This window comes from Symphodus melops (genome assembly GCF_947650265.1).
Source record: "Symphodus melops genome assembly, chromosome: 15".
NCBI classification, from domain to species: Eukaryota; Metazoa; Chordata; class Actinopteri; order Labriformes; family Labridae; genus Symphodus; species Symphodus melops.
In genome coordinates this window covers 14,631,732-14,656,213 of record NC_136705.1, presented here as the reverse complement: position 1 = coordinate 14,656,213, position 24,482 = coordinate 14,631,732, and the positions used below count along the sequence as shown (strand labels likewise).

The 24,482-nt window shown below is 41.2% G+C and overlaps 1 protein-coding gene across 1 annotated transcript in view; it reads right to left on the bottom strand.

The window, feature by feature from the left end:
- Nucleotides 1–3,002: 3,002 nt before the first annotated feature.
- srbd1 (S1 RNA binding domain 1) overlaps nucleotides 3,003–24,482 on the bottom strand; it is a 46,250-nt gene continuing 24,770 nt past the window's right edge. Inside the window, exons 16-21 of the mRNA XM_079362234.1 lie at nucleotides 22,816–22,898; nucleotides 13,030–13,136; nucleotides 11,774–11,941; nucleotides 10,943–11,092; nucleotides 5,425–5,609; nucleotides 3,003–3,960 (exon numbers count right to left, since the gene is read on the bottom strand). Coding sequence (XP_079218360.1) covers nucleotides 3,668–3,960; nucleotides 5,425–5,609; nucleotides 10,943–11,092; nucleotides 11,774–11,941; nucleotides 13,030–13,136; nucleotides 22,816–22,898 — 986 coding nt within the window. The 3' untranslated portion in view covers nucleotides 3,003–3,667. The remainder of the gene's footprint in view (nucleotides 3,961–5,424; nucleotides 5,610–10,942; nucleotides 11,093–11,773; nucleotides 11,942–13,029; nucleotides 13,137–22,815; nucleotides 22,899–24,482) is intronic.

Below are 24,482 nucleotides of genomic sequence, written 5' to 3'. Positions count from 1 at the left end.
GTTTGAGAGGAAAGGAGCAGCTTCTACCTCCGAGAGAAAATGTCACTACCTACCTGCCGCTTATCAGATGCATGCACAATTAAGGGGAAGCCTCCATAAGCCAAGAAAGACTTTATTATAACAAGCTGAGGTTGTAGGATATGTTCAAGTTACGGCTTATAGTTGATCAACTTTGCGTATTAATGTTTTCTAAAATACATGGAGCCGTCTATGTCACTTGCATTCATCATTCATGAAGACAATTTTTTTGTCAGTATTTTCGTGTTACTGGCTTTAAAAAAAATGTGAGTGTCTTGCTGATGTAGTATGTGAAAGGTTGACAGAGAGAGTGTGAGAAAAAGAACAGACAGAGAGACAAAAACACATGTACTGTGTTTGTATCCAAGCCAGTGAATGAATTATACAGCCTAAAGTGTGCATGTGCGTGTGTGCGTCCTGGCACGTGTGAGGTGGTGTGTGGGCGTCAAGAGGGAAAGCTCATAAAACCCATGATCACACTGATGAGGTCACGGGGAGTGAAACCGGAGAAAGCCTTTCATTTCCTGTCTCATTCCATCCCTTTCTCTCTCTCTCTCTCTCTCTGCTTCTCCCTCCATTCATCAATCTATCCTCCAACCTCCCGCCTGGACTTTAGTCCTGCTTTTCACCAGTGATGACAAGAGTCAAAGTCTTTCTCACCATCTGCTTATCTGAAATTTGTCAACACACAGGAAAAATCTAGATTATGAGAAAGTGTTGTGTTACTCAAAAGTGAATCTTGGTTGAGAGTTTAATGGTCATCTTTCCTCGGTCACAACTAAATTATGACACGTGTAATACTGATTGATAGTAGTTTAGTAAAGATTGTCCTTGGTGTTTTACTTGATCTTTCATTCCATCAAATACAAAAGCTGCAGCGTTCATGATAATCATCTTTCAAAATGTCAAAAACTGAAAAAATAGAAAAAGCCATCCGAGTGCTCAAGAAAACCAATAACTTTTTTTTTAATTTGCTGACAACTTAAAGTCCACTTAAAGTAGCTTGTTATACAACTTTGACAAAACAAAAGCAGAAAATTCTCAATAATAATCTGCATTTCTGCTTTAAAGTCTTTCATGATTGAAACAATGAACGGAAGCTGGTCTGCTCACTGTGTCGGGTAATATTTGGTGTTACAAGGCATGCTGTAGTGGACCGGCTTACCTTGGTGTAGTAGTGGAGTGGTCTCTGAAGCGGTGACAGGCACACCTGTAGGAGAGGTTAACGTGAAAGGAAAGGGTACAAAATGCTTCTGTCTTCGAATGGTCATTATACCATCAAAATAGCATTATTTGTTACAGATGGTTAATTTTCATCCAGCCCAGTTTAATTAAACCTTTTAAGCGTAAGAACTTAATTCTTTAGTATTTTAGTGTTGTACCACCTCCTCATCGTACCTTTTGTACAGCTTACAGTGAGTTATAAGGATTTTGACTGTATTGCCCGAATAGGATTTTTTCTTTCACACAATTATTATTTATTTTTTTTTACATTAAACATAAGGTTTGTGTTGCTGTTTGCTGTTAGCAGTGCTTAAGAATTCTACTCATGTTTTTCAGACTGGTGATCCAAGGAATCAGAGATCAACAGAGAAAGCTATTCTTTTTCTCACACGTTAGCATCACAGGATGTAGAGTTGCTAGCTGTGAGCACTTTTCTATCTGCTACTGTGTGGAAAAAAAAAAGTTTCAAGATGATGTTTTATCCACCTGTGACTCCACAGCTGGATCCTGGAACAAAAGATGATAAAAGAGAGCCCTGCATGACAACCTTAGTTTATTTTTTTATTGGCGGGTTGACTTTTAGAAGCATCAAGTAGATAAGATGTTGAAGCTAACAGTCAATTTTCCTCACATTTCAAAGAAAATCTAAGCACACCTGAGCTCACTTCATAACACAACAGCTTTGAGCTGGTGCAGCAATGGATTACCGTGAACTATAAAAAAAACACTCCTGCAGTCACTCTTCTTCTTTACAGCGGCTCATTACTGGTCAGTGTTTGACAAACACTCTGAGGGGCAGAAGTAGCTGTCTGCCTGATAGACTGTCCCATCTGTGTGCTCACGTTTAGCGGAGGGAGGAAAATTAAAGTTACCAAGAGCTGGACGGATGCTGAGAGAAGCTGTGTCGACTTCAAGGATTATAAAGTGTGTCCGAAAAACAAACACAGGGGAAACTTTTTTTTTTTTCAAAAGGACAAACTGAGTTAACTTCAAATAAATAAAAAAACGGCACAGAGAATGGGAGATGGAGTTCCTTTCAGGAAATGAACGATGAGGAAATACAGAAAGTAGATCTGGTCTGTGTGTAGTCTCTCAGCTCATCATTATTCAAACTGCCACTTCTGATTCATTTTGATCAAACATCTCTGTATTTGTGTGTCTAGAATATATTCTATTTGTTCCCCCAAAGGAAGAGAGTGGAGCTGCAGCACTTACAGTGATTAGATATTCTGAAGTCAGTATAATGTTTAGCACAGGGTACCTCAGGCTTTCTCACAGCTCTATGTTGAATGTTGTTTTTTTATTTATTTGTATATTCCAGTTTCATAAAAAAAAAAATAAAAAAAAAATAGATAATGTGGATGGGGAGTCTGGGATTAATTTTGAAGCAGCTGATTAGTGTGTTTGTGTCCTGGGATAATTGTGTCTGGGACCATGCCTAAAAAGCCTTCAGGCTAGACTGCAGTCTGGGAGATACAAACGCTCCCTCCTCCTCTACTCCCCGTCTCCACCCATCCCCCGCCTTGCCGACTTTGTCTTATACCATTTTTCTGTCATCCAAAAAGAAAAACCTGGCCTCTCACCGGCTTCTTCTTTTTCATTTCTCCATCACTCTTCCATTTCTCACATTTGTAAGCGCTCCTTGCTTCATCATGACACCCGTCCTACCTTCATTCTCGTCGTGCCCATCAAACAGAAATCGGATCACACTGATGTCATTTCTGAAAATCGTCATCTTGGTTGAATGTACATCAAGAGTGCAACGTGAACAGGAAACGTTTATTTTTTTTAAGTATCATATTTCAAATCTTCGTTTACAGAAGAAGCAGGTCATTGTTTGATAAACACACTGATCCCATCTGTTGTTGTTTTTTTTTCCAAGTTACAACAAAAGTAGAGTGCGCTCTGACTAACAAAAACAAAATACTCTTCCTGACAAACTTTTTTGAACATTACAAATAAAATGTCTTGAAATATTATTATGGTCATAGAAAATAATCAAAAGCAGCTTAAGTGTCAAGCTAAAGTGCAAGTTATTATGGTTTCAATTATAGAACAATGTAATCCTCCGCTGACGATCAGAAGGCAAAAGTGTGTGCAGATAGCACATCAAGTAATGACAAAAAGAAAAATAAAGACAATGACTTTAGAGGAATAATAGTGTCTGTTTTAGTTAGTTTAGACTAACTGTACTTCACAGGACTTGTAACAACAGTTCACAGTGGACCTATTTTAATAACCAAATGGTCTTTTGCTTTTAATAAATGCAGGATCTGCATTATCTTTTCAGTCATACATATACCTGACAGGTTGCCTCTTAAAATTTCTTGTCTTTTGCCAAAGCGTTCATAAAATCACGGTCGTGAAGTTATTTGTTTGAAGTAGCTTTGTTTTTTTTTTAATCTGAAATATTCAGAGTCAGTTTCTACTGCAGGACCCTGATCAGGTCCAAGCCGATCCTTCCCCTCTGAGGTTCCACATTCAGGACCCGGACCTCCACCCGTTCCCCAGGTCCCAGAGCCAGGCTGCGCCTGCGCTGGCTGACAGGAAGTTTGTCCATGGTGATACGGCTCTTGTGGATGAGGCCCGAGCGACCAACACCAATGTCTACAAAAGCCCCGAAAAGAGTTGTGTTGTCCACCCGGCCAGTCAGCACTGTACCCACCCGCAGATCACTCATGGACACAATGCCCCGCTTAAAGTCCGCCTGCCCAAAATCTGAGAGAATCAAAAGAGAGAGAATATCAAAAAGATGAGGGGGGGGGGGGCTAAATTGGAAGTGAGGAGAAGGGATCTATGACAAACGGGTAAGAGTGTCAGATGGCACAGATGTTTTTGAGGAGGAGGGGAGCAAGGGATGGGGCAGAAATGACAAACAGATATTACATTTCCAGCAGCAACCCGATACTTGTGTCTACATACTTCCAAATTCCTCGGCATTCTGCTCTCTTTCCATTTGGCCTGTTCATGAGATATCTATTTTCCTTTCTGTAGCATTAACACAAACAAGGAAGACTCGTGCCTCAGGAAACAGTCCGGCCCAATTATCCTCCGCTCAGCACTGATTTCATGCGGTAGCCTCGGCTCATCTGTTTATTCAGCTGAGCACTGGAAGATGGAGAAGGAGAAGCGTAGTGTGCTGCAACCAAATCGGGCCAACCCGAGCATGACCCTTAAAAAGCTTCTTTTTAATCTCAAGAAGAGTTCGCCTGCTCTAACTAGCAAACCAGGCATGATACTGTTCCTCTTCACACCAAACTATGTGAATACGGAAAGCCTGGTTTCAAGTCCTTTTCTTGTATTTGATAGACCCCTCAAATAATGAGTTATCAGAGGGCTCCGTTTTGTTTTTGTATTGTTGCTCTTCGGTGATTTAACAACAAGAGTTGTATAAGCCCTTCAAATTGGAAAGAGCTGATTAACTGATCTGGTTTAAAAAAAAAATTATTGTCTAAACTCCTGTGTGTTTTCAATCACTTTTCAACTTCACATTTTCCTATATTGAGTCAGAAAGGGATGATAAAAAGTGAAACACAGGTGTGGAATAAAGCAAATTTGAGCGACTGCAAAGAACGTCCAAACGACTGGACCGTGTGCGTTTGTGTGTCTGAACTTAAGAGTATAAAATTAAGTGGGAAAACAGACCTCTTTGGGTATCTGTAAAGATTTTCTGTCCAAAAACACAGTCTGCTGGACCCATCACACTCTGAGAAACATAGTGCTTGTGTTGTTGGGATACGGGGGAGGAAGCCACCGTACTATCAGATCCAGTTACACTGCCAAGACATGCTGATTATAATAAATGCACAAGGATAGTCGGTGTTTTAAATAGAAAACCAGTCACAGACAAGTTGTAATAACTATTAGTCAATCTGGAACTATAAAAAAAAAAAAAAAAAAAAAAGTATGAAAAGAAGAGAAAATTACTGTGAGTGCAAAGTTTCAGATATGTGTATGATGACATTTTGGAATTGAATATTTGTGTTTAGAGGAGATTTCTTGGACAGATGGAAGTCTGAGGGGTATGAGCTAAAGTTATGTTTGCTTTTACTTCAGTTGGATTACTTTTAGTTATTAAAAAGGATGTGTTTAATTGTCTTCAAGGTTTTAGTCCTCATTGTTCCTGTTTAGCAGACAGTGATATCATTATCTCGGCGAGGCAGTGAGTGGCAGGAGTCTTACTTTGTCGGATGTCAAACCCCGGAGGCTGTGTGAGGCCATCGATGATGAGTTTCAGGGTCTCCGTTGTGGTGTCCACTGTCCTAGCAAGTTCCTCCACACTGCTGGTCCTGACCTTGCTCTCCACGCAGTGCCGCAGGCCTGCACTCCCAATCTGGTCTGCGGCTCCACCCACGAGGAGAAGAAATCTGGATGGAGATGAAGTTTTTTTAAACGTGAAAAATATCAATTCAGAATATGGAAATCCAATGCGCTTAATAACAGCCAATAAGCATCATTTTTGAGATATTTATGCAGTAATGAGTCTCATGCACCATTAGACACGTGCACACAAATCCTGAAAAGCTACACAAATCTTTGGGGATGAGCTGCACACACTTAAACCACATTTTTACTTCACAGCCCCCTATTAACTTTTCCACCTGAAGTCAGGATGAGCTGATGTTGGAACACAGTGCGTGTCTCCATCCTGTGATCAGTACACAACCTGAGATCCTTCTACACATAATGAAACAGCTTCATAATGTTTCCTGTTCACCAGTTTGTTCGCTCTTTCTTGATGTTGTGAATGCGTCCGACTACACAAAACATTTATTGGTAAAAGTTGTCTTTATAGCGTCGCACTCCGCCTTCTCGTTTTCCAAGTTGGTCGTTTAACATCACTTCTTGCCCTCTGTGATCCCTCCCCTCCCATGCAACAGGGATAGTCTCCAGCTGTGAGGTGCATGTGTGAACAAGCACCTCAGGAAGATTCCAGAAATGTCCAAGAAACATTCAGTGCTGCAGATATGAAAATGGCTTCTGTTATAGACTGATAAGAACGGGTTTTCAATCATATGTTTTTCATTTAAGAGTCAGGTAAAAGATGATAAGAAGCACTGAGGAAAAGGCTACGCTAATGCAGTTAAAATAGAAATGGGGTGGTGGGGGGTGGAGGAGGTGTGTGGGAGTAATTACACCCCAAGCCATGAGCTGCCGAGGTGCGGCTTTCTGTTCGAAAAAGCACAAATACACACAGTTATTTCACCCCCTATTAAATCAGGTAAACCCACAGTGGGCTGTAAACGCCCTGACACCTTCTCTCATGAAACTGCCTCCACTTTGCAATGGTTGGACTGTTCGTTCATCCGTCAAGTGCCTGGAAAAAAAAAAAAAAAAACCTCCTTCTGTCACTTTATTCTAGCAGGAAGTCCCACCTCCAAAATGTCTAGACGCTCAGTCAAGCTACACCATTTATAATTCACAGAGCCTAAAAATGTAAACCCAAATAAATTAGCTAGTCTACACTCTGAGACTTATAACTAACTGGTGATGGAAAGTGTTGTGAGTATTTACATATCATTTACAGTCGGCTCTCTCCGCAGCTGGTGATAGATGTGAATGCGCTTGCCTCCATGCATGTGTTCGAACCAGCCGGAGAGCGTCCATGATGGATGTCGCTCACTGGCAGCCTGACGCCATATAGACTCTGCAGCTGTCCCCCGCCCGCCCCCCTCCAGTGATGGACAGGACAGGTGGGGACACACATTCGGGAGCGTACGCTCACACTAAGTTGATTCATACAAAAATGTTGTTCAGAAATGCTCGTTTGGCAGAAGCAGGGACAGTACGGATGTAATGAGACACGGCTTGTGTACAAACTATGTATCAGACAGCTGTGAGAGGAGAGGCCCCCCGCCACTAAAGTCCCAGACTAGCGTCCAAAAACGCGAGACGAGCGGAATCAATCCCTCAACACCAGCAAGTGGGACTGGAGTAAAATAGAAGGGACGTCTGTGCCAGAAATGGCTTAGTGGTGAAACAGCACCTTTGGGCCAAAATGGATGCCTGTCTTACACTAGGATCTTTTCTCCCGCGTCTCCCTCAGCTTCTCATTTTTCCAAGCAATATATCTCTTAACAGGAAAAGAAATACTTGTGTCTTGGTGGCCTAGGAGGTCTAAAACAGATATCACATAGCCCACATGGTTTGAATCCACCCTGGGATCTTTGCTAGCCTTTAATTCATCTTCCCTCGCTGTTACTCAGAACATTTCCTGACTTTTTGTGACTGTCAGAGTTTATAAAAGTACTCCAAAAAATATGCAAGACAATCTTTACGAGTTATCATCTTCAGGACCTGCTGGGGTAAAAAAAATTTTTTATAAAAATGCAGCAGTTTTGTATTTCTTACAGATGTATGGCAAGAGAAAGTGTCTCACACGTTTCATCTCTCCATCTTAAACCTACTTATAAACATTGAAAGGAAACGCGCTGTTTGACTGGAAATTTTGCAAAAGCCACTGAGACTTCCAGGTGACTGAGTTATTTGTTTGCTATATATGATACATGACACACACACACACACACACACACACACACACACACACACACACACACACACACACACACACACACACACACACACACACACACACACACACACACACACACACACACACACACACACACACACACACACACACACACACACACACACACACACACACACACACACACACACACACACACACACACACACACACACACACACACACACACACACACACACACACACAGGTTATTCAAAGTGTGTACAGTGATAGTACGAATTTCTGTGAATACGTTCAGTTTGGTTACACTTTGTAGAGGTGACTTTGCTGTGAGCAGACTACGATCTATTTGGAGAAGCTATGACCATATTTGAAGAGAAGAATGTCTTTCAAGGTTTTCTAAAAGTATAAATGTATGGCCTCAGTTGACAATGGAATGAGGAATTGTTCTTCTAATAGAGGTTTGACATTGTAAGGGTAAAGGTGATGTGATTCTCCTGACCATGTACAGAAGTATCTAAAGTGGGAAGGAATTTGTGACATCTGTTGAACAGTATATAATGGCTCCACAAAGAACATTAAAGTGTCTATTTTCTCAGCCTACACAGCGTCTCAGTGTTGTCTGTCAGAATGGAACCACGGCCGTGACATGCTGCATCTTTATCCAGTCTGTTGATAGATTCAGCTTTAGGGACAATTATATTATTCTACCCATCATACAGTTTACAGTCTACAACGCTACTGGGGCATTATTCGACTTCGACTTCAGGGGAATTATGATTATGGCGCTTAACATAAGTTCCCTCTGCTAGAGAAATAAAATATAGAAACAGAGAGGAGAGGAGGATTAATAGCAGTCTGTATTCTTACATGGTTTGGGTGGGTGGTGGTCTACTTTCAGGTGTGTGTGTGTGTGTGTGTGTGTGTGTGTGTGTGTGTGTGTGTGTGTGTGTGTGTGTGTGTGGTGTGTGTGTGTGTGTATTTGTGTTGCCCATCTCATTTTTCTAGGGGTGTATGTTAGTATTTAAGGGGCACTAAGAGTGCAGAGGCCTCCACCACTGTTGGGTGCATACTCAAATAATTACAACCAACACAGAGAGTGTGAGAGAGAGAGTGTGTGTGTGTGTGTGTGTGTGTGTGTGTGTGTGTGTGTGTGTGTGTGTGTGTGTGTGTGTGTGTGTGTGTGTGTGTGTGTGTGTGTGTGTGTGTGTGTGTGTGTGTGTGTGTGTGTGTGTGTGTGTGTGTGTGTGTGTGTGTGTGTGTGTGTGTGTGTGTGTGTGTGTGTGAAAGTATGGTTGGGTGGGCTGGGATCTAGATTTTATCCAGGCTCACAGCAAAAACCCACTCTGTCTCATATTATGGAAATATTGGGCCCCGACTGTTACATATCAGAGTAATATTCACCCCGTGTCATTTCTGACTATACTATACATTTCAAAGAAAAGACCAACGTATTATATATATTATAGTTTCACTGATATGTTGATAGTGTCAAATTGTCGTCCACCATTTACAACGATATTTACAGTCATGTCTCTCTGTAAGGGATATTTTCATCTTTAAGCCAACATTTACCATCTTTTTGAAACAAAGGTGAACAAACTGTGTACGTCTGTGTGTGTGTGTGTGTGCGTGTGTGTATGTGTGTGTGTGTGCATTGTATTCATTTACAAAGGGGGGGGGCGGGGGGGGGGGGGGGGGGGGCTGTGAGCAGTAATGGAGTATCCCGTTTCTCTAACGTGATGAACCTGATATTTCTCATAGAGCATAAAGACACAAACAGCATTCCTCTACAATCCTCGCTTCATCCAACTGTTTTCATCCCCCGTAGGTGGAGATGTGAGAAGAGCAGCGAGGCATCCCAGTGAGGCCTGCACGTTGAAATACGATACAATATCAGACTCATCTGTGTCTCGAGGGATTAAAGGTGTAACGCTGATTCGAAAACAGTTTTCCATCTGAAATGACATCAAAACTCTAAATAAGGCGGGGCCACGTATTGTTTACTATGGTTTCCTTACTGGGATCTTTTAATCTTGATATAAACGATGCCAAAACACGAGAATGTCTGTGTAAAAGGAGCACTGAGGGAATGCTACTTTCAAAATCGTGCTACTTTTCGAAAATGACCGACCCTGCCTTTAATATTGAGACTGATTAAAAAGCCTTGAATTTTTACGAAGATAGATATTCTGCTTTTTCGAGTCCTGATATTTGTATTCAATCTGATAATTATAATAACAAGTGTCCTTTTATTACCTTATTCTGACCCTTCAGCTCTAACCAATAGAAAACAAAAACTGCAGCAGCAACACCTGCACATAAAAACACACACAAACACAGCCAGGTGTGAGTACAGATGAATTTGTCTCTTTAATGGGCGCCATTATAACAGCAGCATTGAGTCAGCTTATGGAGTTGTGAAAACAAACTAGACTGATAAGAATGACAACATGAATAAATGTAATCACTGGGAAAAGGAGAGAGGACTACAAAGAGGAGAGGAAGGGAAGGAAATGTAGCTGCTTGTGCTTTTGACCCAAACTTGAAAAGCTTTTGGAGCAAGCCCTGTACGCTAAACGTAAGGCAGATCCCGTTGAAATGAAAACACACTGTCACTTTGCTGAAGTAGAAAACATTTGCAAAAGCACAGTTGACATTCGTGGCATCTCGCAGTACATCTCTTCATATATATATATGTGCACAGGAACACAGCGACCCACACGCATGCAAGAGGCCACTAAAGGCGCATCGACATGAGGGGAGCAATGCTTAGAGCCACTAGTGTCAGAACTTATGTAGACTAAACACAGTTGAGTGACTACAGCTGCAGGAGAGAGAGGCCCTCCTCCCTCCCTTTTCTGTCCGTTTCTCCCTCTTCACACCACACACACACAAACACACACACACACACAAGGACAGGACATACAAGTCTCGGGCAGTTGTTCAATGTGCTTTTGATATCAGCAGCGGCGGCGCAAACAGTCATCTCTCACACAAGGACACACACACAGCCGAACAGACATACACACACATTGGAAGCTGACGTCTCCTCTCTTGTATCCCATGTCTGTGTAAATCAAATCAGAGTCCTCCTCCACTATAACCAGCCCCATATGAGATGGTGTCAAAATCAACTCCTTCTTAGTCTGAACATGCTCTGGCCAGTGGGTCGGCGGCTGAATAAGTGCATTTTTTGGTGCGCTGTACCTCTGTGCCACTTCGTAGGACTCGGGGTGTATGCAGGTCTGGTCCAGGGGGTTCAACCAGGTTGGTATGTTCCCACAAGCTTTTCCCTTGCCCTTCTTAGATGCTGGTTTCGCTAACGCTGCTGCTGCAGGATGAGGCGAGACTTTGGCACTGTTTTTGTGAGGGAGGGAAAAAAAAAAGTTACAGTTTCTATAAAAGAATAGTAAACCAGAAGCCCCTACATTCAGGACCAATACTGAAAGTTATATCAAAGTGAAACAAATTATTCATTGCAAATGTGGTTGTCAATAAATTGCTTCTAAAGCAAAGTAAAGTAGAGAATATCAGACATAATATCACACAGTGAGGATTTACTTTAATGTGCTACTAACAGCACTGAGAGCTTTGTTATTACAAGTAGTGTAACCAATAATATCAGCACAGTGATGCGTCAATGAGGCTCTATTTTAAATTGTATTTTATTTTCTTGTAATATAGCCATAAGTAAGGTCCTTTACCTGCTTTTTGTAAACATAACAATGAGCATGGTCTTGTTACCTGCTCTTTTGTTAATGTTAACAGACAAACAGTAAGGTCCTTTACCAGCTTTTGTAAAGTGTCTTGAGATAACGCCTGTTATGAATTGACGCTATATAAATAAAGATTGATTGATTGATTGATTGATTGATTGATTGATTGAAATTAACAGGTCGGTCAAAACACTACAGGAAGTCAATCCAAACATAACGTTGCTCAGGATGACACAAATACACTTCTTTAAATCACCTCTGATGTGATCTCTAACCTCGGTGTGTCCATGTATGTGAGCACAGTTTGAGTACTGGTGTGTACCTGGGAAGGGTCTGCGGGTTGATTCTGATGAAGCCGGCACACTGCTGGTAGGATTTGGGCCCCATGCCTTTGACCAGTTTGAGCTGCTCCCTGTTGTTGAAGGAACCATTCTGCTCTCGCCATTCAGCAATATTCTTCGCCCTGCCAGCATTTAGACCTGCGACATGCCTAGGAGATGAAACAACGGAAACACGCCACGCATCATGAATTGAGTTATGAACGTCAGTTGTATGTGCTTGTTCAGTCCTGAGACATCAGCTTCACTTTGGATTCAACTATAAAGTAAAACGTTACATTCAAGGAAAACCATGTGGATCTGCACTTTTATTTTAACTCTTTCCCAATTTCCCCAAAAACCTGAATAGAACTTTAAAGACTTTTAAAAAGAAAAACTAAAGCCTGATAAAAAATTATAGACAACGTGTGAGTTCGATTGAGAGGTAGCAAGACTGATTTGATGTATGCTCATGTCAAAGTAAAAATGAAGTAAATCTTGTATCTTTAAAAACAAAGATCAGTTTTACTTTACATTGGCGTTCACAATATTTCCACTCCATAAAAACAGACGAAGACAGTAGTGCAGATCCTGACCTGGCACTTAAATATCTGGTGACTTAATTTGGCCCGTTTTTTTTTCTGCCAGGCTCTGAAAAGAGGTGATTTGAAACTTAATTAGGTCTACCATGTTAACATTCACAGTGACTCACTCCTGCTGAAACACGCAGCAATGTCAACACTCAACATAATACCTAGGTCATCAACACGTCTGTGAGTGCTTAAAGTGTGTAAGTGTGTGCAGGGTGACTTCTGGCAGGGATGGAAAAAGCTCACTTGCACAGCAGACAGGTAAACAGATGACCTGATGCCTGCCCTGCAGCTAATGCCAGCTCATTTTATACAGTTTGGATCCACTGCAATGTGTGTATATATTCATTCATACACTATACTACCAAAGCTATACAGAGTACGAGAAGGATATGTGCCATGTGTGTCAGAGTTAAGTGTGCGTCTAGCTCATTTAATACCACTGGTTGATCACAGTTGGTGCAGTAAATAAGGGAGGAGTTTCATCTGAACGCTGCCAGCTTGTCTGTGTGTTTGTTTGTGTTTGCATAAGCGTGAGTGAAGCTCTGCCACGTTGTGACTGCCAAGAAGGTCTAAGCCTGCTTCATCTTTGTTGCACGATTTGCACGTGGTGTGTGTGTGTGTGTGTGTGTGTGTGTGTGTGTGTGAGCACACTTGCTTGTGTCACTTACCTCATCAGTATCTCAGAGCAGATGTTGATGTCCACCCCCACAAAGCTCACACATTCCTGCACCACACCGTCCAGCGCTGCCTTCAGAGCTCCGGCCGACACATCGTGCTACAGAAAAGCACATCGAGCACAACAACATGAATACAACGATGCAGACGGAGTTTGCACTGGTGATGCTGTAAGTCCAATTTTCAACCAATTAAAGCAACTCATTGTGTTTTAATGTGGACTTTAACAATCTACAATGAGTATACTTACCATGCTGTGAATGTATTCAATACAGTACATGGTTTCTATTTAGTAATTCATCTCCGAGAATAGGAACAACATTTCCACAAAAAAACCAAAAAAAAACCTGAATAGAAGTTTATCTTCAAAGAGTTCGAAAAAAAAAAGAAAAGAAAAGAAAAACTAAACTAAAGCCTCATAGCAACTCATACACAACGTGAGAGTTCGACTGACAGGTAGCAAAACTGTAAAGTCTAAATCTAAAAAGAGAAAAAAGGAAACAGAGAAGGAGTGAGTTGCTGATAAAGAAGGGACGGAGCGTGGAGTGGAATAACAGAGAGATAGAGAATGTTTAGGTTGGCCCATCAAAAATCTTTCCCTCCAGATCACACAGTTTTCTCATTAGTGAAGCTCGCTGTCAATCAAGATCCTCAGAGTGAACTCTTCACACTTCTCAGCTATTAATCAGGACGTGTTTTCCAAAGGGACTGGAATCTTTTTCTTAATTAGGAACAGAGAGGACAGCCAATAACTAAATTAATGGAAAGGAAATTGGAGAGGAGAGGCCATAGACCAAATGAAGAAGATATCATAAATCCATCTAGCTAACGCTAATAACATTCACCAAAACGGTCAAAACATGATCTCAAATTGAAATTTAAGAAATAGCAGGAGATCTAGGAGGCGACAGACGCACAGAAGTCGCTGGGCTGCAGCACAGAACTGGAGTTCAGAGACAGATGCCTCAGCCACTGTTTGAGTATTAGCTGTGTGTGTGTACGTGTAGCGTGCAAACATGACTGAGACTAGCATAGGTTGTTTTGTAACATGATCAAGCTATGAGCAAACACCGTCTTGTAAACAGATGACAATAACGCCAGCGAGGAAACACACCCTCCTCTGTCAGCATCAACAGTCCATCAGGACACACGAGGACAGTCAGGCCCAGAGCGAGCTAAACGGCCTTCTTTTGCTGCAAATCCAACCACTATTATTTATCCCTTTAATGGGATTACATCAACATAGAGAGACATACCGGCTCATAGTACAATAGAATCACCCACAGAGTCATGTGATCAGCGTGAAAGAGAACTGACAACGCTAACAACCTGCGAGGCGTTTCAACACTTACCCTAACCCTAACTATGAGCACAATTATGAACGAGCAAATATGGATGATTGACAAGCTCTTTTCACTCGTCACTTTCTAATTGCCAAGATGGACGCTGTGCCAACGTCTTAGCTTTGAAGTATGGCATTTATTTTGTTAGATTTTAGCACGTTGTGTCAATAGTTCAACACTCGAGATCTCTGTTTTCACAATCGCCGAACTCACACAACACTGCTTAAACACTATTGACACTGACGAGTATTATATGGATGTACATGTCTTATAAAAGCAGATTTATAAAGTGTAAAACATGTGCCGATCATTATCTATATACACATAAACACATTTACTTACAAATATAAGAAAAGTTTAAACCACATCAGTGCAGAAATACTTCTGAATACACGGGGGAAAAAAGGATGTATGGGTGGGTAATTTGTTTTTTTTAATTAAGTTTAACAGTCTAATGGAGTACTGCAATACAAGGAAACCGTTTGAACTTAACCTAAATAAAAAAAAAAGTAGGATATAGTATCATGTGTGAGATAGATTAAGAGAGACAAATAAGAACTCTTGTGACCCCTCCTGTGATGTGCAACAGTCTGAAGACAATAGAACATAACTTTCCTATTAATCAGAGAGTTCCCATAAAACTACCGTAGAATAAATCATGATTGTGATTTCCGGTGAGTGTACTCATGAAGCTGTGAGACAGAGATAGTAAGGGAGGGGAAAAAAAAAAAAAAAAAAAAAAAAGAAGGAAATCACCTGTAATATCACACCAGAGAATGTTTTCACACGAGAAAGTGGGACGTGTGCAGGACAGTCTCAACGAATGTGATCTCACATTCTTATTGAAACCTTATAGAGGTGGGAGCTGCAGGAGAGGATGTACGCTTCTGACGATGCAAACACAGAGGAGCACATTGATCACTGAACGTAACTGTGCTCAAATGAGAAACAGTGAAAACTGTATTGAAAGTTCAATAAAAGTGTGCGTTTTAAATGACAAGGAAATATATTTTTCTGCTTGGAAATTGCTTCTTTTTTTTTAAGTTATTAATTTCTTTTTAGAGAGCAATTTTTCAAAAACAAGTCACAAAATGTTTCACAATTATAACAAGCCAACATAGAAAAACACAAATTATAAAACAGTAAAACACATTAACAAAATCATAAAAACTCTACCCACAACCCAAGAAACGACAGAAAAAGGAAAGGGCATTCTTTTTTGAAGGTTAAGGCTTGTTGTACACCACAAAAAAAAAAGTAGAGCGTCTGTGGCTCCAGCGGCAGTGATTTAGTGTGACAGAGTTGGAGAGCAGGAGAGTAACTGTTTTAGAAAATGTGCAAGTTCTGCTCTATTAAACATGCATACACAGAATCCAGACTGTGAGGGTCCGACGCCCTCGTGGCGCTCTTCTCAGCTTACAGTGGCATGTAGTGCACCAATGAAGCATGGGCTCTTACATCTTTTCTGTCGTGTCCTTCATGTATCCTGTTGTTCCTTCCTCTTCTGCCTTTTTTGTTCATTTTAAAACGAGCTAAACTGGCGAATGTGCATCCGAAGAGACAAATGGCCGATCAGTGTTGTGTTGAGCTTTCAGTTGACTCTTTAGCTGTAAACATAAGAGCGTCCTCTCTGATGTCTATCAATAAAGTGCATCGTATTGTATCATATCACATCGTAATACATCAGTCCAGCCTTTCTTTCTCCTAGCTCACTGACCTTCTAAAGAGCTAAAGGTATGAATCTTATTTTTACAGTCTATGGTATGAATACAGCGGATAGCTAGTTGATCAACAGATCAACATCTCTTGTGTTTAAAGGGCTGAACACACACAAGTTTTCCATCTCATTGATTGTGATTACATAAAAAAATGCAATACGAACATTTTTCCATTCAGAAATAGTTTATGCAACCCAATTCAGTGGAATAAGGTGCCGACATCCTCATCCATCCACAAACCCCGAGAGGAACTAGAGCACAGGAGAGAGCCGAAACAGAAAAGGGTACATTAGAAGGAAACCGTTTGTTACAGGTTTATGAGGTATCATAACGAATGTGTTCCACAGAACACAGCTTAAAGACATCCATTCAAAGTGACTCCACTCCCTCAATTCCTTCATCCTGATGCCGAGACCCCGAAACCTCAAAATCATCCAGAGTCAATGAACTGGATCCCTGGGTGTGAAGGTCATATTTGGATTGTCTGGAAAGCTGCTAAAACCAGCCAACCAATACAACAGAACAAAGTGCTTCTGTCTGCACCTTGAGTACTTAAAAGCTGCTGCATTACCACATGTCAATCACAGAATTAAGGCGAGCAGCGAGAAGAAGAGAAAGAACTGAAACAGAATGAGCTTTTTATCGTCATTTCACCGAAAACAAAAACTGTTAATCTTTTTGGTTTCAGAAAGACAAATTCAAATGTCCTTTGGAACATGTGCTCTAAAGGCCTCGATGAGAGTCTGGGTGTTAAATAACAATAAAGCCAGAGGTGCGTTTTTCTTCTGTGTTGAATATATTAATCGGACTACACTGTGTCGCGCTGCTATGATGTCACACTATTATGTGGCTGACGCGGCTATCGGCAAACAGGATCAGGCTTTACCGAACCAAACCAAACCAAACTGTACTGATCCATACCGGACTGACATGTCTGTCATATTTCTACCAGACAACAAGAGTCCTAATCCATGTCTTAAAAGCCACAGGGTTTATGTAAGGTACTAATTCATTAATCCAATAAATATTCAAAACACATTCTTAAGTTTCAAGTCATGTTAAATTTTCTTTGCCAAACATTGAACATATTCCAAGAATAGCCTGCACCATATGTCCTGGGTTGGTGACCTGAAAAACATTTGGAACCAGCAGCACTTTCATGAGTTTCCTTTGCTCCTACAATTTGAGTACTTCTTGGCTTTACTGGAGCAGATGGTCGCCCACCCAGAACCTGGTTCTGCATGTTAAAGGAGTTTTTCCTCCCCATGTTGCCAAACGCTTGCTCATGGTGGGAATTGTTGGGCCTCAACAAATAATATAAAGCAGTACAGTCTCAACCTCCTCTATACGAAATGAAACTTCCTCTGTGATTCGGAGCTATAAATTCAATGACTTTGCTCGACGAGGAGAATGCAATCAATGTTCAAAAGACTTTCTTTTTTGTAAAATCAAGGAAGGAATGAAAAATCTGCCCACACACAGCGGCTTCAGGATTAATATGACAAAACACTGTTACACTGATATACCGGGGGTGAAGCAAGACATCAGACTAAGATAGTCGACACTGATCGAGAAGGTCATCTGAACTCCTAAAATCACCAGACGCGACAATCGACCCGAGAGAAACGAAGAGTTTGTTTCATTTTTAAAATCTTTCAAATGTTTGTGACTCCGATTAAAAAGATTAAAGCTGTTGAAATGTTACTCTCCAAAACTGGATTTACTGACACTGTATGAATAAGACGAGTTAATACTGATGGACACTTTACATAGTAGCCTACAAAAAAAAAGACCAAAAAAAGAAGAGCGCTATAGAAGCTCAGGTCGGCTTATCATTGAGTTTGAATCCATTTTGAAGGCCTTTCTCAACCACGTTTTTCAACCTGAAAGTCGTGTGGTTCAATATTCCTTTTTATTAGTTTGAGATCAACAAAGTCCATCAGTTAATCTTTCATCATCAGCTGTGACATGAAACATGGCTGCAAAGTCCGTGAAGGAGTCTGCTTCTATCACACCTGTGAGACCTCCAAACTCAACCTGCTGGAAACCTTTCCAAGAATTACAGCTAGGGTTAGAAAATGTATGTGTGTGTGTGCAGGTATGAATACATTCATACTGTAGTTAAATGCAGTCATAAATCAGCAGCTGAAAGTGAGACGACAGCAAGGAGATGGTTTTATGTTTTCCCCACACCTTCATGTATGCCTAATGGCTACCTCCCCACTTCCTGCAAAAACAATCGCACATACGTAACCTGAGGGAGCGCAAAAGGAAGCGTGAGAAAATCAAAACAGAGGCAGTCACAGGAAGTGCAAATGACAGTAGTATGATTTATTTACGTTGAACTGAGATAGTTACATTAAGACTGTTTGGGCAAAAAGTGTCATCATTCGTTTCATTAAATAAAAAGTAAAGTGTTTAAGGGGCACAGCGGGCAGCGGCTTCTGTCTCTCTCTCCCCGACTTCAACCTTCGACTCTTTCCACTGTCCTGTTCCTCAACTAAAGCCACACAAAGTGTGTGAAGTGTTGAAGGCAAGTGTTGTGCATGGCTGTGTATGTGTTTGGGAGAGGATCAGCTGATTTTAGAACATCCGTAAAACACACACTCTCTTTAAAAAACTAATAATTAAGCCTCAAACAGACATTTTCTTTGCTATAAAACCTCTAATCACATCGGTATAAGATGGTACTAATTTAAGGTTTGTTTACTTACTCTACCACAGTATCATTGTCACTCAATGTAAAGTTATGCTGCGAGAGTAAACAGTCTGACATGACAGCAGCCAGCAGTTCTTTTGTTAATTGTTGAATAAGTAAAGAATTAGTGTGAGCTTGTTTAAATCAATTATTCCAGCAACTATAAGAGTTTGACTCATCTCTCAGCATGACTCGGCACATAATGACACAGACGAAGGCAGTGACAGCTCTAAAGGGAGATAATTAAAATAGTAGGAGACAATTACTTGGCAGCTTCTGCCGCCGATCCAAGTCTTTAAGAGCATGTTTTTCTCATGCCTCAAAACACCTCGACAGGAACAATCAATCACCGTCAACACTCCATTTCTTACTCTCCTTCCTTTTCCCAGCGCTGTCTGCTCCTGCCTCCCCTCGAGGCACTATCAGTCGAGAGTTGAAAAAAAGCATGCACAAGCGCACACACCATAGCAATGTTAGCACAGCCAGCAACATTTGAAGAGTTACATCACTTGCTCTCCTCGCTGTAGGTTAAATCTAAAACTCAGTGACACTTACTGTTACTGTACGGTAAGTAATACAGAAAACAGCGATAGAATGTCAAAGACGACAATATTGCACTTTGTAAGGGTCGTTGGTCAAGAGGTGAATATTCTGGCAAAATTATAAAGTGAAAGAAATGGAGGGATGGGGGGGAGGAAGAGTGACAGTTTCTTTAATATCCGGCTCACAGGCAATGTTTTCTTACACAGCAGTGTGTGTCTGTGTCTGTGTGTGTGTGTGTGTGTCTGTGTGTGTCTGTGTGTGTGTGTGTGTGTCCGTGTGTATTTTCCAGTAGCAGTTAGTTTTACAGGCCTGGGAATTACCCAGCTGTCAACATACTATAGAAACAAAAAAAGAGGTTGATTGACAGAAGAAGGAGCTGTCCAAAAGCCACACCCACTAAATGTGTCATGAAGAAAAAAAAAACCTGAGGCACAAGGAAATGTTTGTCCATGTCAGAGTTATGAACAGGAAACACAGTGAATCTCAAACCTCTCAGACTAATGTTTGCATTTTCAATGTACGGTGCTCTATTAAACAACTTACACACTAATGACTTTTGCTCTTCACTCAAATCGACGTCTAGTCTGGCGAAGTCAGCATCCAGAAAAATCTGTCAGCCCGTGGTGCTGCAGTGAAAACAGTGTTCCCACACCAATAGTTACGTCCAATCGGATTTTAACGGGCCTCACTTTTTTAGCCCTCAGCTCATTTCCTCCCTTCTCTCCGAGCTGTCACTCACTGAGTCAGCAGAGGGAGAGAGAAGGAGTGAGCATGCTGTGCCAGCTGTCTAGAGTTACATCTGCCCTTATGCTTGCTGGGTCTAACAGCAATAAACTTTCACAAAGTTCAAAACGCCACAAATCACGCAAAAAAAAAAAAAAAAAAGGACTTGCAAGACAACACCCACATGCCTGAGCACACTTTTCTCACACTTTTTTCTCCTACATATGCCTTCATGATCCCGTGATAGAAAGCACATACTCATGCATGCACACATTAAACACTGAGACTCTAAAAAAAAAAGGTTGTGTGCATGTGCACGTTTGCCGGAGCTGCCACACAGATCAGAGTGACGTCCCATCTCATATCTGTCAGCACCCGGAGTTTATTTACACGGTTATATTGTCATTTGTTGACCTAGTCACATGATCTGAGAGCGGGAGGTGCAGAACCCCAGGCACCCCAGAGAGCCCAGTCAGGATGTGATGAGAGACACGGGCCTGTGACCTAGCACACTCAAGACACACATGCATGAGCACAAGCCCGTGCACAAGATGAACCTCGGCTTTCTCTTTTAAATCTCCATTTTCTCCCTCACCAGAAAAATCCCTCATGTCGTTCCTTTTCCATTGACTTTTGTCACCCTCTGCTGTCCTAGTGTAACCCATCTTCCTCTCTTCTGCTTCTCATTTTAAAAAATGTGCTCTCCGCGTCGGCCTCTAAATGTTGGATAATCATTATGTTTAACGATCCCTCCAGTTAGACTGATCCTGAATGTGTTGGTTCGGCGTTAAAGCATTTGTCGACTATCAAAAAACTTCAACTTGAGTTCAGATTTTCTGACTTGTTAAAACAAGACTGTCTCATTTCTACAGCTTTTTCTCTTTAAGAGGGGAAAATTATGCTGCTCCACTTTTAGAAAATGTTTGCTCAAACAAGCCCTTTTGGATAGTCTCCCTCTACCTCTCTCTCCCCAGCTTTCTCATGCTCAATTTTATAAAAATAAAAACAGGTCAGAAATATACGTGGGCAGCCATAAATGTACTTGGGTGGCCCGCCCAGGTATTGTCTGTGTGTGGAGAAACATTGGATTGTGTGTGACCATTAAAACGTGTGAGATGTCAAAGTCAATGTACTGGAAGTATTCAGGTTTTATATTTGCTTTTAAACGTAACGGTTCATTCTTCAATTTTCAACAAGAATATTTATTAGCTAGTTCAACATCTGTGTAGAATAACGAGCACAAACTCAAATAAAGTGTATGTTAATATAGTCACTGATGCAAAACTATGACGTGGCCTTCCCATGTTCAAAAAGCCAAACTCCACCTCCATCTGTCTCCTGACATTTTTACCCGTAGTCAAAAAACTATTCATGTTAACATAATGTGTGTTCTACCATCATCTGAATGCACTGACCTCTGCATCACTGTCTGTTGTGGTATTGCTGGTATTCAGTCACACTGGATACCGGCCCATTAGGAAACTTTGACCTTTTTTTATTGACTTCCTTATCCTTAACTTTTTCTGTTTTGTTCATACATCTATCTTCTAATTCCCTTTTTGGCTCAGAACTTAACATTTACAGGGAACTATTGCATTCAAAGCTGGGTTAGTGTGCATAACAATAAAACCAGTACACAGCGCAGACACTTGAAGTGAACTGAATCAACACTGAGCTAATTGTTGTTTCATCTGCACACACGCTTTGGCACTGAAAATAAGGAGCGGCACGAAGACAAGAAAAAACAAATGTCCAAACTCACGTAACGCCTGTTTTCGGTAATTAAATTAGCTATCAGCATCATTTGTTGATACAGGCCCCAGTCGAGTTTATCGGCTTCCCTGCTAGTTTCTGTTCTTTCAACCTGTTTAAGTTTGGCTCATTTCTCCATTCATTTCATAAGTTCAAAAGTCAAACAAGTCAAAATCAACGACAGCCAAGAGCAGACTGTCCATACAGCTTAGTGAAAAGACTATGGCAGTAAATTTAAATTCAAAGTAATTTTAAGGAACTATGAAACAAATTCAATACTGAGGCCTCTTTATAATAGACACTAGCATGCAAGGTCATAATTGCACATTTTAATGCCTGAAACCTCTGCTGCAGGGTATCTGTTGGACAAAGGGCTGAAACCATCTTTTTCAAGGACAGCAGATTTTTGTATTTTTTTGTATTCAAAAACAACAACAATAAGTTATACAGTAGATGTAAAGGACAAGATCAGCAAAGACGGGTTCACTGTTTTGACCCAGAGTCGATACAAAGGGAAAGTTCCTCACAGGGGCTTTAATCGTGTTGGGGTTACAATGTGTTTTAATGGCTTTCAATGTTCTTCATCTTTCTTGATTAGAATTCCTGTTTAGGTGAATGGTGGTTGAATGTTGATTTATGTAACGTAAACGTGGTATATTGTTGGTCAGCCAGCTCTTAAAGAGTGCCCACTGGTTATATGGTAAAGATAAAATAAAAGAAAGAAAACGTGCTCTTTTCATGCACATTTGCTGTTTGAGAAAGAGAAAAAAAATACATTACAATAACAATAAACGAGGGGGAGGGGGGTATATTTTTGGCTCATGGTTTATTGCTTATGTATTTGTATACCATCATCATGATACACGCACTCACACGTGCGCGCACACACACACTCGGTTCTTTGCGTCAGTCTAACTCACAGCAGATGTTCTACCGCCCCGGGGACGAGGATCTTTAACCCAAAAGAAGGATCCACAAAGACAAAGACAAACACACTCTCACCTGGTATGTTCCAATGCCGATGTGTTTTGGATCAATTTTTACAAGCTCAGCCAGTGGATCCTGGACACGTCTTCCAATGGACACTGAATGGAGACAGATTTGAAATGAGTTGTCTCCTGAGATTCTCCAGCTTGTGTTTCTCGTGCTATCTGAATCAGAGTTATTGAATATGCAAATGCATATTGTTTATAATTACTGAGTATGCAAATTGTCTGCATATTGCAGCACTGGCCTAAGGGCAGGCCAGACTTAATTGTCATTCTCCACCCCCAATAATAACAATTAAAGCTGGCCTCCAACTGGAGTCTCAGCACCTGTCGTTAAACTTCGTCAAAGAATCTAACAAGACCCGTCTAAATATGTGCATGAATAAATACACACAGACACAGCCTCTTAACGATGGAGTCTGTGCAGCTTCAGCGTGCTGCCGTTTCACATAAATGTCTTTTCTATGAATAGGCTGGCAGGAACCAGTGACATGAAGAAAAATTACAAACAACCTTTTTCACATATACACTATAATACATGACATCACCCTCCCCAAAACACACACAGGCACACAGTGGAAGAATAGCACACAATCACATCACTGTTCACATTCATGTCATTTATAAGAAGTGTTTTAATCCTACTTAGTAAAAGTTAGACTTGGAATATGACCTGAAACAGCCAGCAAATAAATGCACCATGGTTCTAATCTATACTGAACGATAAAACCACAGTCCGATACTAAAAATGCAGGAAAAAAAATCAGCACAAGTAAGAAATGTTACTAGGGACAGACTGGCTGATTTCCAGGGTCCGCTATTATTTACTGATCCCGGATAATAATCAATTCATGAATTTAAAAGTGTGCGACTTTTGCTCTGCTGCAGCTGTGTCTTTCCCTCCTCTGGGTGGCTGACATTTCTGACAGGTGGATGTGTTGTAGCTGCTGCTACCTCTTTGCCCGTTGCTAAATTGATTGCATTTCCAACATGGCCACTGCTTGTGTTCTGCTTTTAAACTCTTCAGAAACCAATTGGTGATGCCACTGAGACTAAATCATTGTCTTACACGGTCTACGGCTAAAACCAACAATTCCACAAGAGCCGTTACTGGCTCCTCTGCAATTCATCCCTTAACTGTTTCTTAGAGTCAGCAAAGAAGTGTGCATGAAAGGCATCTCACTTGGATCTTTGAGGTAGAACGGACAGACAAAGAGAAAGAGAGGGATGGGGAGTTACAGAGGGAGCATGTCTGGAATCAATGGCTCTCCTCTCCTCTGGCTGTGGTGGGAGGCTGCTGCCTGAGATAATATTTAGACAGGGATGGAGTTTCAACCCCGGCCTTGCTCGGTGCACCTCCAAAAACTCTCCAATCTATTCTGTCTCTAACACTATCCCTTCTCTCCCTTTCCTTGAGAGGATCCAATTTGCAAATGGAATTCAGCACAATTCTGCAGCACTTATTGAAAATTGCGAGCCAAATGCGACTCTACAAAACTGGGAAGTAATGAAGAAAGCATCTCGAGAGGAAGGCCCCAATCAGACACAGGCCAATCAATCAGGTGGAGGAGAAGAATGTGAAATCCAGGGACCGCAGCGATGTGGCTTCACTTATCTAGTTGCGAAAACTCAAAGGTGAGAAAATTGTACTTATGAGGAGATGCAGCATGACTTGTAGGT